This window comes from Engystomops pustulosus, chromosome 1, assembly GCF_040894005.1.
Source record: "Engystomops pustulosus chromosome 1, aEngPut4.maternal, whole genome shotgun sequence".
NCBI classification, from domain to species: Eukaryota; Metazoa; Chordata; class Amphibia; order Anura; family Leptodactylidae; genus Engystomops; species Engystomops pustulosus.
The window spans coordinates 58,841,392-58,856,730 of NC_092411.1; the positions used below are offsets into that span (position 1 = coordinate 58,841,392).

General features: G+C 45.0%; 1 protein-coding gene across 2 annotated transcripts in view; it reads left to right on the forward strand.

The window, feature by feature from the left end:
* The first annotated feature begins 8,183 nt into the window (after window positions 1-8,183).
* SNX24 (sorting nexin 24) overlaps window positions 8,184-15,339 on the forward strand; it is a 74,488-nt gene continuing 67,332 nt past the window's right edge. For both annotated transcript variants that reach the window (XR_011854131.1, XM_072141303.1), the window contains exon 1: window positions 8,184-8,377. Coding sequence is in view for 1 of the 2 variants with exons in the window: in XM_072141303.1 (XP_071997404.1) it covers window positions 8,318-8,377 (60 nt within the window). In the remaining variant the exon portion in view is untranslated. The remainder of the gene's footprint in view (window positions 8,378-15,339) is intronic.

Here is a 15,339-nt window from a genome sequence, read left to right on the forward strand (position 1 = left end):
AATAGCTGCTAGGAAAAGATTTGTCCTCATGGACCCTGCTGCCTCGCATAGAGACATTGCTTAGAAACAAATTTAACCAAACACTTCGTTTTAAGTTGGGTGCATGCATAGTGTATTGTATCATAGTATATAAGGCTGGAAAAAGACGCAAGTCCATCAAGTCCATCCTTTAAGAATTAAATAAATGTTTTATCCCCATAACCCGTGATATTTTTTTCTCTCCAGAAAGTCATCCAGGCCTCTCTGGAACATGGACATAGAGTCCGCCATAACAACCTCCTGCGGCAGAGAGTTCCATAGTCTCACTGCTCTTACAGTAAAGAACCTTTGTCTATGACTATGGTAGAATCGCCTCTCCTCTAGGCGTAGAGGATGCCCCCTTGTCCTGGTCACAGGCCGAGGTATAAAAAGATCTTTGGAGAGATCATTGTACTGTCCGTTCAGGTATTTGTACATTGTAATGAGGTCTCCCCTCAGTCGTCTTTTTTCTAAACTGAATAATCCCAAATTTTGTAATCTGTCAGTGTATTCTAATCCCCCCATTCCCCTAATAATCCTGGTTGCTCTCCTCTGCACCCGTTCCAGCTCTACTATATCCTTTTTATGCACTGGTGCCCAAAACTGTACACAATATTCCATGTGTGGTCTGACCAGCGATTTGTATAAGGGCAAAACTATGTCTTTATCATGAGAATCTATTCCTCTCTTGATAAATCCCATAATTTTATTTGCTTTAGCAGCAGCCGCCTGGCTCTGGTCACTAAAATTAAGTTTACCATCCACCAATACCCCCAAGTCCTTTTCAGCTCCAGTTTTACTAAGTAATTGACCGTTTAGAACATAATTATAGTTTTTGTTTCCATGGCCCAAGTGCATAACTTTACATTTATCTACATTAAACCTCATCAACCATTTCTCTGCCCACTCCTCAAGCTTCCACAAATTCCTCTGTAATGCTAAACTATCAACCTCGGTATTTATTACTTTACACAGCTTAGTATCATCTGCAAATATTGAAACTTGACTGTGTAAACCCACTACAAGGTCATTAATAAAAATATTAAAAAGAAGTGGCCCCAATACTGACCCCTGTGGCACTCCACTGGTAACATCAACCCAATCTGAGAATGTGCCATTAATGACCACCCTCTGTTTTCTATCACTAAGCCAATTACTTACCCAAATACACAGATTTTCTCCTATTCCCAGCAGTCATTTTATATACCAACCTTTTATATGGCACGGTGTCAAATGCCTTTGAAAAGTCCAGATATACAACATTCACAGCGTCCCCCAGATCCAGTCTTGAACTTACCTCCTTGTAGAAAGCAATCAGATTAGTCTGACAGGACCGATCTCTCATAAACCCATCCTGACGCTGGGTTATAAGGTTGTGCACAGTGAGATACTCCAGGACAGCATCTCTAACAAACCCCTCAAATATTTTCCCCACCACAGCAGTTAGACTCACGGGTCTGTAGTTTCCAGGATCGCTATTTGATCCTTTTTTGTATACTGGTACCACATTTGCTATGCGCCAGTCCTGTGGAACATAACCACTCCTCAGTGAATCTTCAAATATTAAAAATAACAGTGTCTATCACGGTACATAATTCATGCAGAACCCGGGGGTGTATGCCATCTGGCCCCGGTGATTTTTTCTATCTTAGTGGCTGCGAGGCGGCGCCGTACCTCTTCCTGGGTTAAACTGTTGACATTCCAAAAAGAATTTACATTATTCCTCATTGTGTCTTCCACCAGGGGATTTTCCTGGGTAAAGATAGTTGAGAAGGCGACTGGGCTGTAGTTATTTGTCACTGGAGATGGATGCAGATGGATTAACTTTCAGTGCAGCGAGATCTATAAATATATGTAACGCAAAAAGTGACTTGGTGTAATATTAGCTTTTCATAGCTTTACACTGACATCTGTTATACACTGGTCAGAGATTTCCTTCAAAACACCAAAACATTACAATGATTAACTGGTGGAAGACAGGACAAAATAGATCGTCCAAACTAGCGGCTTATTGCTGCATTTGAACAATCTATTTTGTCCTCTGGATCGCAGCAGGGGTCGGCTGTTACGTACAGCTCTATCCCTGCTGCATCTGCCTGGCTATGTACGTTGGCCTATTAGGCCCAGTCCAAGATTGGGTCTAATAGGCAAAGTGTCAGTAAAACACTGACAGATACAATACATTGCAGTACAGAAGTACAGGCAGTCCCTGGGTTACGTACAACACAGGTTCTGTAGGTTTGCTCTTAAAGAGGATCTGTCACCCATAATTTCGGCACTAGGAGCTGCTAGTGCTTTAACAAACGCCGCAGTGTTAGAAGGATAGCGTTACCGGAAACCTCCGGTAACGCTATCTAACACTGCAGCGGGGTACAGTGTAATCGTCGGACTGCTCGTATTCATGAGGGGGCAGTCCGCTCGCTCTATAGGCTGGCGGTGACTGCCATGCGTCAGTCACCGCCCCTAACCACTCCCCAAACCCGCCCCCCCATTAATACATTGGAACGCTTTGCGAGTGGACTGACGATTACACTGTACCCCGCCACAGTGTTAGATAGCATTACCGGAGGTTTCCCGTAACGCTATCCTTCTAACACTGCTGCGTTTGTTCAAGCACTAGGAGCTGCTTACTTTAGTAAGAAAAGAGGCTACTGAGGCGTGGAGTAGCCACGCCATGTAACCTCAGATGCGGCTACTCCACGCCCCAGTAGCCGCATAACAAAATTTGTATACAAGTTTAATAAAAATTACCAAAAAAGTGCGGGGACGTGAGGATTAGCCCTTTATAGGTAGATTTGTGGTGGTAGGTTCCCTTTAATCAGAGAAACCCCTGATTGCTTTATTAAAGTGTTTTATACCTTATATTACAACCCCCCTTCGGCGCACCATGCGCGCGACCGTGCTTGCGGCTTATTCGACGTCACCGAGCTCTCGGGCACACTCGCGCCAGCGCAACTTTGCACTGCCGGCTTTGTACGCGAAGTTGCACAGGCGCGGGTGTGCCCGAGAGCTCAGTGCCGTCACCGGCTCTCCGGCACTTCTGAATCGGCTGAAGCACGGTCGCGTGCATGGTGCGGCAAAGGGGTAATAAAAGGTATAAAACACTTTAATATAGTGGTAGGTTTCCTTTAATTGCAGACACCTTTGATAACTATTACCGCTGATCATTGTAGCCGAAGGCTAAAGTACAGTAAATTACCAACATTTAACATTGCCAGCAGAAGTCTGTTTGTAACTAAGAGTTGTCTAAGTCGTGTGAACCTGTCGCCCATAAAAAAGGCACTAGGAGTTGCTTACTGAAGTAAGCAGCTCCTAGTGCTACAGCAGATGTAGAAGTGTTACACTGCTAGTGTTATCGGAATCCTCCAATAACGCTAACAAACACTGCCACGCGGTACAATAGGAACGTCGGACCAAGCTCACAGCAGTCCGGCTTATTCATAAGGTGGAGGGACTAGGAGGTAGTGACTGCCGCATGAAGCCTTGCAGTCACCCTCGGGCCTATGGGGGGGGCGGTCCTGGGCAGAAGCAGCACCTCAGACCGCCCCCTCATGAATACGCCCCACTGTTTTGAGCATGATCCAGCATTCCTATTGTACAGCGCGGCAGTGTCTGCTAGCTCTATTGGAGGGTACCGATAAATCTAGCAGTGTAACACTTGAACATCTGTGGTAGCGCTAGGAGCTGCTTACTTTAGTGACTTTTTATGGGTGACAGGTCCTCTTTAAGTAGGGGACCGCCTGTGCTGCAATGTATTGTATAAGGGATGGTGGTATCCCCAGAGCAAGTCCCACCCAGGACAACATATACAAAGTTTGTACGTTCTACAGTTTCCTCCCACACTCCAAAACATACTGGTAAGTTGATGAGATTGTGAGCCCCATTGGGGACTGGGACCATTATGACAAGCTCTGTGCAGCGCGGTGTAATCTATAGGCGCTATATAAATAATGAATTATTGTAGATTTAAAAAAAATAATTGCAATAATTATCTCCTTAATTGTACTAACCTGCAGAATAATTTTATCATGTTGATTATACTGTACGGTGAACTGCATAAAAGTTTTAATTAAACAAAACAGCTGTTTTATTCTGTTCCACTGCAGACAAAAGTTAATAAATTTGAATCATCATGCTCTTTTTACCATAAAAATGAACCCATTGGAAAATACAAATGGGAAAAAAGTTCTGTGTCCTAAAGATCATTTTTGGCCGCATTCTTGATGTGTTAATCTCAATTGAGCTCATGGGAAGGCACAGGTTATGATATTCCATGTGTTATTCTTGTTGTTTCTCTATACATAATAACAGCGTGAAGCTTTTTTTTTTTTTTAGTAGAGCCTACAAAGATCTGTGCAAATTTCCCAACCGTCCGAGATTTGGCGGGACAGTCCCGGTTTTTGGGCACTATTCCACCATCACAGGTGGAATCATCTTCCTGGGATGAAGTATATGACTGGCTTGGTCAAGCAGCTCCCGCAGCTCCAAAACACGGGAAACCACAAGGTGAGGCCGGTATATACAGTTGAGTGCAAAGAGGGAAAAAAGGGGAGAAGCTAACGTGGGGCGCTAATAAGCCAATTAGTATAGGTGTATCCACAGTAATGGTAAATTGCTGAAATTCCTCCAAATTTGGTAATTCAATGAACATAATTTTATTGAAAAATTAATGAGCAAAATATTGCATTAAATTAGCATAAACACTGATAAAAAAAATTCCACCAGGCACAGATGGTACTGGTTGTAGCTACCCATATGATGTTATACTGAAGTATCATCAGATGAAGAATGATTTATTGAGAAGTCCTAGTTTCTGCAATAACTGGATCCATAAACTCCCACTTGCTCATGACCAGGTTTGCAAATAACGACGGTTTATTTTTCTATGCTTATTTTACTATACAAAAAATTTTAAAAATCACATGGTAACCACAAATACTTCTTTTGAAACTGAAGATCCTACCACACATTCGGCAAGATGTGTAGTAACGATTGGACTGATGCCCAATGCCATGGGTGATTACTCCTTCATGTATTATCAGAAGTGAATCATCGTCCTATGAGCTGCCAACACTTACTCAGTCACCTAATATTACTGTCAGTATGCAGCGGGGGTCGGAAAGATGAGAGGAGTTGAGTTAGAAGAGCTGACGTCTCCCCTATAACTCCCTGTTCCTTTAATTAACTCCCTGTTAATTTAATAGGAATCTTTAGTCATTAGTAACATACAAGTGCATCGCTCTGGAAATAGGTCTTGGCTTCTTTTTCCCAATTATATGAGTAGAATATCTATTTGACCTGATCTCACTCTTCATTCTGAGAATAGGCTTTTATCTGTCCTCATAGGTGCCCCATTTATTTGGCTGTTGAACCTAATGGACAACCATTTTGCTCAATATCAGAAACAGTGAATACATATTAAAGTGGTTTTCACAGACTCACATAACTAAAGACCTATCCTTAGGACAGTTCAACTATCTCAGAATGCGGTGGAATAGCCTGGACCCCCAGTATTGAGCTGTACAAAGCATCTCTTCCACAGCGTCACTGACCAGTAGAGTGTAAACGGAAGGTAATAAAGCACGGACCCCTTAGCACTGGGAACAGATACTTCTCATCTGTTCTCTGCACCTATCTACCTACATCGTATTACAGTAGATTGGGTTGGGTTAGACACAGATTAAAAAGCGGGTTGTGAAACAATTCCTCTGCTGTTGTGGGACGTTAAGTAAAATGATAGGTAATTACCGTATTTTCTGGACTATAAGGCGCACTTAAAAGCCTTGGATTTCCGTGGAAATCCAAAGTGCCCCTTATAGTCCGGTGCGCCCTATGTATGGCGCTGGGCAGCGGACCATACTTACATAGGTCCCCGCTACCGGAGACAGCAGATCTCCAGCGGGAACTGCAGACCACGCGGCACGAACAACTTCTGCCGCGTGGTCTGCAGTTCCCGCTGGAAATCTGCTGTCTCCGGTAGCGGGGACCTATGTAAGTATGGTCCGCTGCCCTCCTCCACCTCACCTTCCCCGCGTTCCCCGTCGCGTCTCGGCGTCCCGTCGGGTCTCCGCTCTGCCCCCGGACCTCCGGCACGCCCCCGGACCCCGCGCCTTATAGTCCGATGCGCCTTATATATGGAATTATTACATATATAAGGCGCATCGGACTAATGCGCCTTATAGTCCGGTGCGCCTTATAGGGCGAAAAATACGGTAGCTAGACAACCTCTATAAAGGATTGGTTCTGTAGGTGGTGACCACAGACCATTTCTCTGTTCTCATCATTTTTGTCTACTGTTTTGGTCACTTTTACATGTTCTCATGTAGTTCAGATCATCCAGCATGGCACATCAATGTTAGCTGTGTTTGTCAGCACAGTGTCCAGATACAAGGAGAAACGGCCCCCATACAACTCAATGTTGTGCTTCCAGCCAAACACCGTTGGGTACAATTGGCATTCCACAAAGAACACCAAGATATGACATTGGCGCCCCGTGCTTTTTCCAGATAAGAGAAGTGTAGAGAATGTTCTGCTACCTGGAACCTCCTTCAGCATGGACTGGTTAGGAAGAGGGTGTAACAGTAATTGTGTGATGTGGCTACACATGTGTCAGCATTTCCTGATGGTGAAAGCACGCACTGGCCTGCCCGTTCCCCAGACCTGAATCCAATAAACCACATCCGGGACTTCATGTCTTGTTCCACCCACTAACAACACATTATTTATTAATGCACTTGTGCCCCAATTCTGGTGGTTTTAAGCCAAAATAACTGTCTAAAATGACTTGCACCACATTTATAAAGGCTTTTAGACCTTTTTTTGGCTCTTTCCCGACTTGTCCGACTAAGGGAGCTTGACCTTTGGGGAAATCGGCATGGCCTCACAAGAGAGCGCCGTGGCTTGCGGGAAAAAAAAGAGTATTACCACGAAGACAAGATTCTTAAATGTACTGAGGAACACAAAATAACACATTCTCTAATTCTCTGATATTTACAAAAATTCACAGAAAGTGTGAATGATACCAAAGGTTGTATTTTGTAATAATCTGAATGATTTGTCTGTGGGAATAAAACAATGCAAGAAATGGAAAGTAAGTCTGAACAATAAACTCCTGAAGAAAATGCAGAAGTTTTTCTTCCTAAATATTTATGCAAGAACAAAAACCCCAAAGATGGTGTAAAAGTCCATTCTTCCTCAATTTAAGACAATGTCAATTAAATCACAGGTCTGACAGAAAGGCAGTTCTCTAAGTCTCCATTCATATGGCCATATTTATGTGGCACATTTATTACATTCTTACCTGGTGACAGGTGACAATAGTCTGTGCTATACTGGTTGTAAAATGCCTTTGTCAGCATTTTGAATCATTTCAGTTGTTTCTGTAAGTTTAATCCCCATTATAGTAAGTTTAATTCCCATTATGTGGCTCCCTGCCAGCAGCATGTGGTGAGTCCAGGGGAGGGGCAGCTGTCAGAATCGCTAATTCTTGCACTGCACAAGGATTTGCGATTCTTTGACTGCTTCTACACCGGAGGTGATAAATCTCCCCCATAGACCCCGCCCCGTGCACCACCTAAACCAGTGTCTAGAAGCTATAAAGGATTCTGTCTATTCTATGTTTTTTGTTAAACTTATATAAACTACTGAAATGATCCATTATAGCATCAGCTATTGGAGGCTGTCATTAACTAAAAATCACATTCCTGGTGACAGGTTCACTTTAAAGGGGTTCCCCGGGATAAATTGTGTTTCTTTTCATTAGTAGCAGGGGCTGCTGTAACAAAACAAAAGAACGTATACCTGTGTAACGTCAGTAATGTCACATGTGCACACATAGGGCCGGTGTGCCTAAGGGGAACTACCTATTGCAATTCCAAACAGTATAATGCCTCCCTTCCTGTGCCCCTCTCCTCACAGGGTGGCCTCTCTTTTCCTGCCCATATATTGTGGCTCTTCTCCTCATATTGTAATTGCTCACCCCCCTCATGTCATTGTTGCTGTGTAATAAAAAAAAATTAAAACACATTTATCTCCATCTCCTTCCACAGTTTTTCTTTTCCCACAGCTCCCTAACGGAGGAAGCCCCGCCCTTTCCTGCCTCATCACGTGATCGTATTTAACCCTCGGTGCTCCGGCAGCTCTCTTCCATAGACCTCCGTTGCTAAGAGGCCCCGCCCCGTCCTCTTGGATCATGTGATTCCAGTTAACTCTCTCCGCGCTGGAATCTCCCGAGTCAGCTCTGGCGGTGACGTCACCGGCAGACATTCCATTGGCCGCCCCCGAGCACGGAGCTGGCGCGATGGAGGTTTACATCCCGTCGTTCCGGTATGAAGAGAGCGACCTGGAGAGGGGATACACGGTAGGGAGGTCACTGACTGCGGTCCTTGCCCTGCTCTTCTCTGTGCCACTATTCACACTGACGTCTCTGTGCAGGGAATCGCCTGCCTCTGATCTCATAGATGAGAAATACATCACAGCCCAGACGGCAAAGCTCATGTGAAGTGCTCTACCTCCTCCATCACCTGAATTACTGCCATTCAGGGGCTTGGGAGAGCTGGGTGACTGCCTATATACAGTGCTCTACCCCTTATCACCTGTGTGACTACATAATGGAGATGCCTGCCATGCAGGGGCTTTGCATCCATCTCGTGTGACCACTTTACTAAGTTAGCTGCCATGCAGGCTCTTGGGAAAGCTGGGTTAGGTACTGGCACTGTAGTAAATGGTCCTGCTGCTATGTGTTCATGGCCAGCACATGAAGTAAGGTCAGGGGTCAGGTCATCTTCTCCTCTAAAGTACTATCACCACGAACTGATCTTTATGCTCTTCAACAAAAGGTTGTGAAAGGAAAGTGTATTAAGTGCAATTTTGGATCCATGGGGGCAGCAATGCGCCCCTCACCACCTCTATTCTCTGAGCATGACATAATGATTGGCAGGTGATGAGTGTATGGGAAGAGAACCCCTTTATATTATATTGTAGTTCTGCCGCTTATCTGTACTCCACATTCTGTCAGTCAATGTCCACATACAGGAATTTCCTGCGACTTTTTTTTGTCCCTTTTACAGTTTCCACAATTTTGGGTTGTCATGGAAACAAGAATTATCAATAAAGCTTAAATACAGACACCTTAGAGCTGATCATTGCAGCCTGGGACTAAAGTAAAGTATACAGAGACCATCAGCAGAGGTCACAGTGGGCAGCCGGGTCAGAGTTATCACTTGTGTACAGAACAGTAGGGACTCCAGCCTGATGGAACTGTTACAGCACTTGTCTGGGATTCTGGGGTTAAGAAAAAAAAAACCTGTAAAGTTGAAAAGTAAACAGTGTTGCATATTTCTGACCTGTGACCTTGCTGACCTCTCAAGTTCTTCTAATGGATCTGCACCTAATGGAAGTGGTGCAGATGGACACTAACAGAAGCCATTATGGGGCCATAGAAATCAATGGACCAGATCCGTTAGTTTTCCGTTGTGATCACATTAGTGATGGAAATAATAATGGGCGCTAGTTGCAGCTCTAGTATTCCACCTTTTTCTTATATCCATATGACAATCCCCTTCATGAGTGGTCTGTAAGCCGCAGGCCTTCTGCTGTGGTGGAGCCCATACGCTGCGGTGTTCTGCTCTATAGTGTATTATTCACACTTTTCTATGCAGAAATCCAGTGAAATAGAAATGGAACTTTTGCTCATGATGTCAGGATGATCTGGATGAACTTCTTCTTTTCTTTTCCTCTCGCTTCACTCTGCTGAGACAGACCAGGCCATAGGGCATAGAAGGTGGATAACATATCTCAGCCTCTTATAATGACCCTACACTGCGGCACTGAGTGTTTTTAAGGGAAATTACCAAATGTTTAGCGAAATATATCACGTCCTCCAATCCATAGAAACTGCTGCCAATGTGTTGTATAGTAAATGACTGTACAAGAGCTAAGCATACAAATCCCATCTGTAAGCAGCATGTTATAGAGCAGAAGGAAATCATTATATCTGAAATGTATTTTAATCCCTTACCAACATGTGACATAATACTACATTACATGCCGGGTGCGGGTACATGGAGAGGGCTCACGGGCTGAGCCCTCTCCATAGGCGGTAAGTCTTTGCTGCATATCGCAGGTGTTTTTCCGGCGATCACCGTCAGCAATCGGCACACTGTAATGAGGGAGGAGGAAAATCTGTATATACTGCCATAAACACATTAGGTATCACCGCCTCTGAAAATGCCCGAAATGTAATAACGGTTTTCAACTGCGTTTAGCCCCTAAACTGAAAATAGCGCCCAAAGTCGAAAATATAAAAAATATAAAAATTCTATAAAAAGTGATCAAAAGGTCTGACAGCCCTTCAGTTATCAAAAGTTGCAAAAAATGACACAACCCAAAGCTCTGTATACCAAAGTATAAAAAAGTTATTAGCGCCAGAAGATGGCAAAATCCAAATTTGGATCTATACAAATTTGGTATCCCCGTAATCGTACCAACCCAAAGAATACAGCAGACATGTCATTTGGGGCGTACAGTGAAATCCGTTTTCACCAATTTCACTGCATTTGGATTTTTTTTTCCCGGTACACAACATGGAATATTAAATACCACCATTTTGAAGTGTAATTTGTTACGCAGAAAATAAGCCACAACACAACTCTGTACATGGAAAATTTAAAAAGTTATTAAAAAAGTTATAGATTTTTGAAGGTTGGGAGTGAAATTATGCATTAAAATGGGAGTGAAATTATGCATTAACATAATGTAAACTCCACAAATGAACTCGGCCTAAGAGTAGTCTACCAAACATTTTCACATCAAGCTAAGTATCTGGTCAGCTTCTACTGCTCTATAACATGCTGCCTGCAGATGATGGTGGTCATTTATCTTAAGCATTTCTCTCTTTTATGTTTGCGACTTCTTTTGCATATTTGCAAATAGATGTGTGCCTTTTTTCCTCTCCTAGCAAAACATGGTTAAAAGTAATAAAAAGTTGCAAAAACGCCACAGGTTCAGCTTAAGCTCTAAGATAAATCAAACAAGCCAGGAGTCCAGGCACCTCTTCATAGAATTAGATCAGGTTAGTGAATACGAGCCCTGACCCCAATTTACCGTATATACTCGTGTATAAGATGAGTTTTTCAGCACAATAAATGTGCTAAAAAAACTCACCTCGGATTATACATGAGTCACTAAAAAAAATAAAATTGCACACTTAACCTTCAAACGTCCCCGATGCCCGGTGCGAATCCCGATCCTCAGCGTGGCTCCTCTTCTTTCTTCTCCTTGCTGTATTAGCCGGCAGAGACGCGCCCAGTTTGTTTTTTTTATGTGAGGTCTGGCTGTATACTACATGGGGGCTGGCTGGCTGTATACTACATGGGGGCTGGCTGGCTGTATACTACATGGGGGCTGGCTGGCTGTATACTACATGGGGGCTGGCTGGCTGTATACTACATGGGGGCTGGCTGGCTGTATACTACATGGGGGCTAGCTGGCTGTATACTACATGGGGGCTGGCTGTATACTACATGGGGGCTGGCTGGCGGGCTGTATACTACATGGGGGCTGGCTGGCGGGCTGTATACTACATGGGGGCTGGCTGGCGGGCTGTATACTACATGGGGGCTGGCTGGCTGTATACTACATGGGGGCTGGCTGGCTGTATACTACATGGGGGCTGGCTGGCTGTATACTACATGGGGGCTGGCTGGCTGTATACTACATGGGGGCTGGCTGGCTGTATACTACATGGGGGCTGGCTGGCTGTATACTACATGGGGGCTGGCTGGCGGGCTGTATACTACATGGGGGCTGGCTGGCGGGCTGTATAGTACATGGGACTGGCTGGCGGGCTGTATAGTACATGGGACTGGCTGGCGGGCTGTATAGTACATGGGACTGGCTGGCGGGCTGTATAGTACATGGGACTGGCTGGCGGGCTGTATAGTACATGGGACTGGCTGGCGGGCTGTATAGTACATGGGACTGGCTGGCGGGCTGTATAGTACATGGGACTGGCTGGCGGGCTGTATAGTACATGGGGCTGGCTGGCGGGCTGTATAGTACATGGGGCTGGCTGGCGGGCTGTACAGTACATGGGGCTGGCTGGCGGGCTGTATAGTACAAGGGGCTGGCTAGCAGGCTGTATAGTACAAGGGGCTGGCTGGCGGGCTGTATAGTACAAGGGGCTGGCTGGCGGGCTGTATAGTACAAGGGGCTGGCTGGCGGGCTGTATAGTACAATGGGCTGGCTGGCGGGCTGTATAGTACAATGGGCTGGCTGGCGGGCTGTATAGTACAATGGGCTGGCTGGCGGGCTGTATAGTACAATGGGCTGGCTGGCGGGCTGTATAGTACAATGGGCTGGCTGGCGGGCTGTATAGTACAATGGGCTGGCTGGCGGGCTGTATAGTACAAGGGGCTGGCTGGCGGGCTGTATACTACATGGGGGCTGGCGGGCTGTATACTACATGAGGGCTGGCGGGCTGTATTCTACATGGGGGCTGGCGGGCTGTATTCTACATGGGGGCTGGCGGGCTGTATTCTACATGGGGGCTGGCGGGCTGTATTCTACATGGGGGCTGGCTTGCGGGCTGTATAGTACATGGGACTGGCTGGCGGGCTGTATAGTACATGGGGGCTGGGACGCTATATACTACTAGGGGCTGGCTGTATAATACATGGGGGCAGGCTGGCTGTATACTACAGAGGGCTGGCTATATACTGGAGGCTTAAACCCGAGTCAATAGGTTTTCACAGTTTTTGGTGTTAAAATTAGGGGTCTCGGCTTATACTCGGGTCGGCATATACTTGAGTATATATGGTATATTTGGAAAATTTAAGTCTCCCATGATCACTAATGTCCCCTCCTGTGCAGCCCGTTCCATCTGTTTACGAAGGTGACCCTCTGTTTTCTCAGAGATATTGGGGGTCTATAAATTACACATAAAATAATTTTCTCAAATCTCTTTTGGCTTTGAATCTCAACCCACAAAGTTTCAGCCTCCTCACACTCTTCTGTGACCACTGTCTCATTCACAGTATTTTATGTAGTATTTGTACAGCTAGGAATGCATGTTCTGTACAATGTGACTTGTTCTGTTTAATGTTCACACTGAAGGACACACAATATACTCCACCAATCTAAACATAAAAGGTCAAACGCATTAAATGGATTTTTTTTTGTGTGGGAAAGATTAGGGATTATTACTATCATACAGTCTTGTTTCTCTATGTGTGGTTAAAGGGGGTTTCCAGTTTCAGCAAATTAATGTTATGATTTGTATATATTAAAACGATATAACTGTCAATTATATACTTTCTGTATCAATTCCTCATGGTGTTCTAGATCTCTGCTTGCTGTCATTCTACAGGAAGCTTCATTGCTTACTTCCAGTGGATGAGAGTTTGTCCTTGGTCACATCATGTGACATATCACATGAACGGGACTTTTTTTTTTATAGATCAACCTAACATGTTGGAGAGTTCTAGAGATATCAGAACATTCTGCTCTCAGAGACCTGATCTCACATCGCCACATCGTTATCCGCTACCATAACATACGACATATGCAAGAACAGAGCATACAAACCAATTCATAAGAAAGAAACCAGGTCCAACCATACCAGATTAACAATAACCATTGTGTTGCTCTATTCAATACATCGAGAGCGGTCGAACATTGCTGTGCTCGGCAAATTCTGACTCTCCGGTACTATTGAATGAAGCAGCATGACGCATGCGCATCCTGTCGCTCCACTCATTAATGAGAACAGGAGCCACGTTTTCGGGATTGCTGGGAGTCCCGTTCTTATAATTGTGGGGATACCAGCAGTCAGTTGGTCCCTCATCCATCAAGTAGCTTTGCTTCAGTAACGCATAGAATGGTAGTGGGCTCCGTGGGTGTGGCACTGAAGGTATCTGGAAGTAGCTGTCTGGTGAGGGTCTATTGAAAGATCATCAGTAATAATAAGCGGAAAGACAGGGAAGACCCAGTCTACCAAGCATTATAATGTGCACAAAAATGCACTGAGAGATATCGAATGTTTTAGCCCCTCCGTGGAGCCATTTTCAAATAAGATGTATCAAACGCTGGCACTCTTCTGCCCTTGTATAAAAAAGCTACGTTGTACACATCATGTATCTGCCGGCCGTGCTGCATGGGCAGACAAAATGCTGAATGTTTGCAGGTTTTTGGAAAGTGCACAGGCATGCCCCCTGCTGGCCCACACCCCTGGTGGTTTAGCCCCTTCACGTCCTCTCCGCACCCACATGGCATGGAGGTGGTGTAGTCACATAGAAATTTTGATTATTTCAGTGCTTCTTCACCAAAATTATTTCTGTCCTTTATTTCACTTCCAATATTAATCCCCATTGTAATCCATATGCTAATGAGGAAGCACTCTAGGCAAGGGAAGTTTATGGCATTGTGAGAGATATACACTCACCGGCCACTTTATTAGGTACACCATGCTAGTAACGGGTTGGACCCTCTTTTGCCTTCAGAACTGCCTCAATTCTTCGTGGCATAGATTCAACAAGGTGCTGGAAGCATTCCTCAGAGATTTTGGTCCACATTGACATGATGGCATCACACAGTTGCAGCAGATTTGTCTGCTGCACATCCATGATGCGAATTTCCCGTTCCACCACATCCCAAAGATGCTCTATTGGATTGAGATCTGGTGACTGTAGAGGCCATTTGAGTACAGTGACCTCATTGTCATGTTCAAGAAACCAGTCTGAGATGATTCCAGCTTTATGACATGGCGCATTATCCTGCTGAAAGTAGCCATCAGATGTTGGGTACATTGTGGTCATAAAGGGATGGACATGGTCAGCAATAATAATCAGGTAGGCTGTGGCGTTGCAACGAGGCTCAATTGGTACCAAGGGGCCCAAAGAGTGCCAAGAAAATATTCCCCACACCATGACACCACCACCACCAGCCTGAACCGTTGATACAAGGCAGGATGGATCCATGCTTTCATGTTGTTGACGCCAAATTCTGACCCTACCATCCGAATGTCGCAGCAGAAATTGAGACTCATCAGACCAGGCAACGTTTTTCCAATCTTCTACTATCCAATTTCGATGAGCTTGTGCAAATTGTGGCCTCAGTTTCCTGTTCTTAGCTGAAAGGAGTGGCACCCGGTGTGGTCTTCTGCTGCTGTAGCCCATCTGCCTCAAAGTTCGACGTACTGTGCGTTCAGAGATGCTCTTCTGCCTACCTTGGTTGTAACGGGTGGCGATTTGAGTCACTGTTGCCTTTCTATCAGCTCGAACCAGTCTGCCCATTCTCCTCTGGCTTCAACAAGGCATTTCCGCC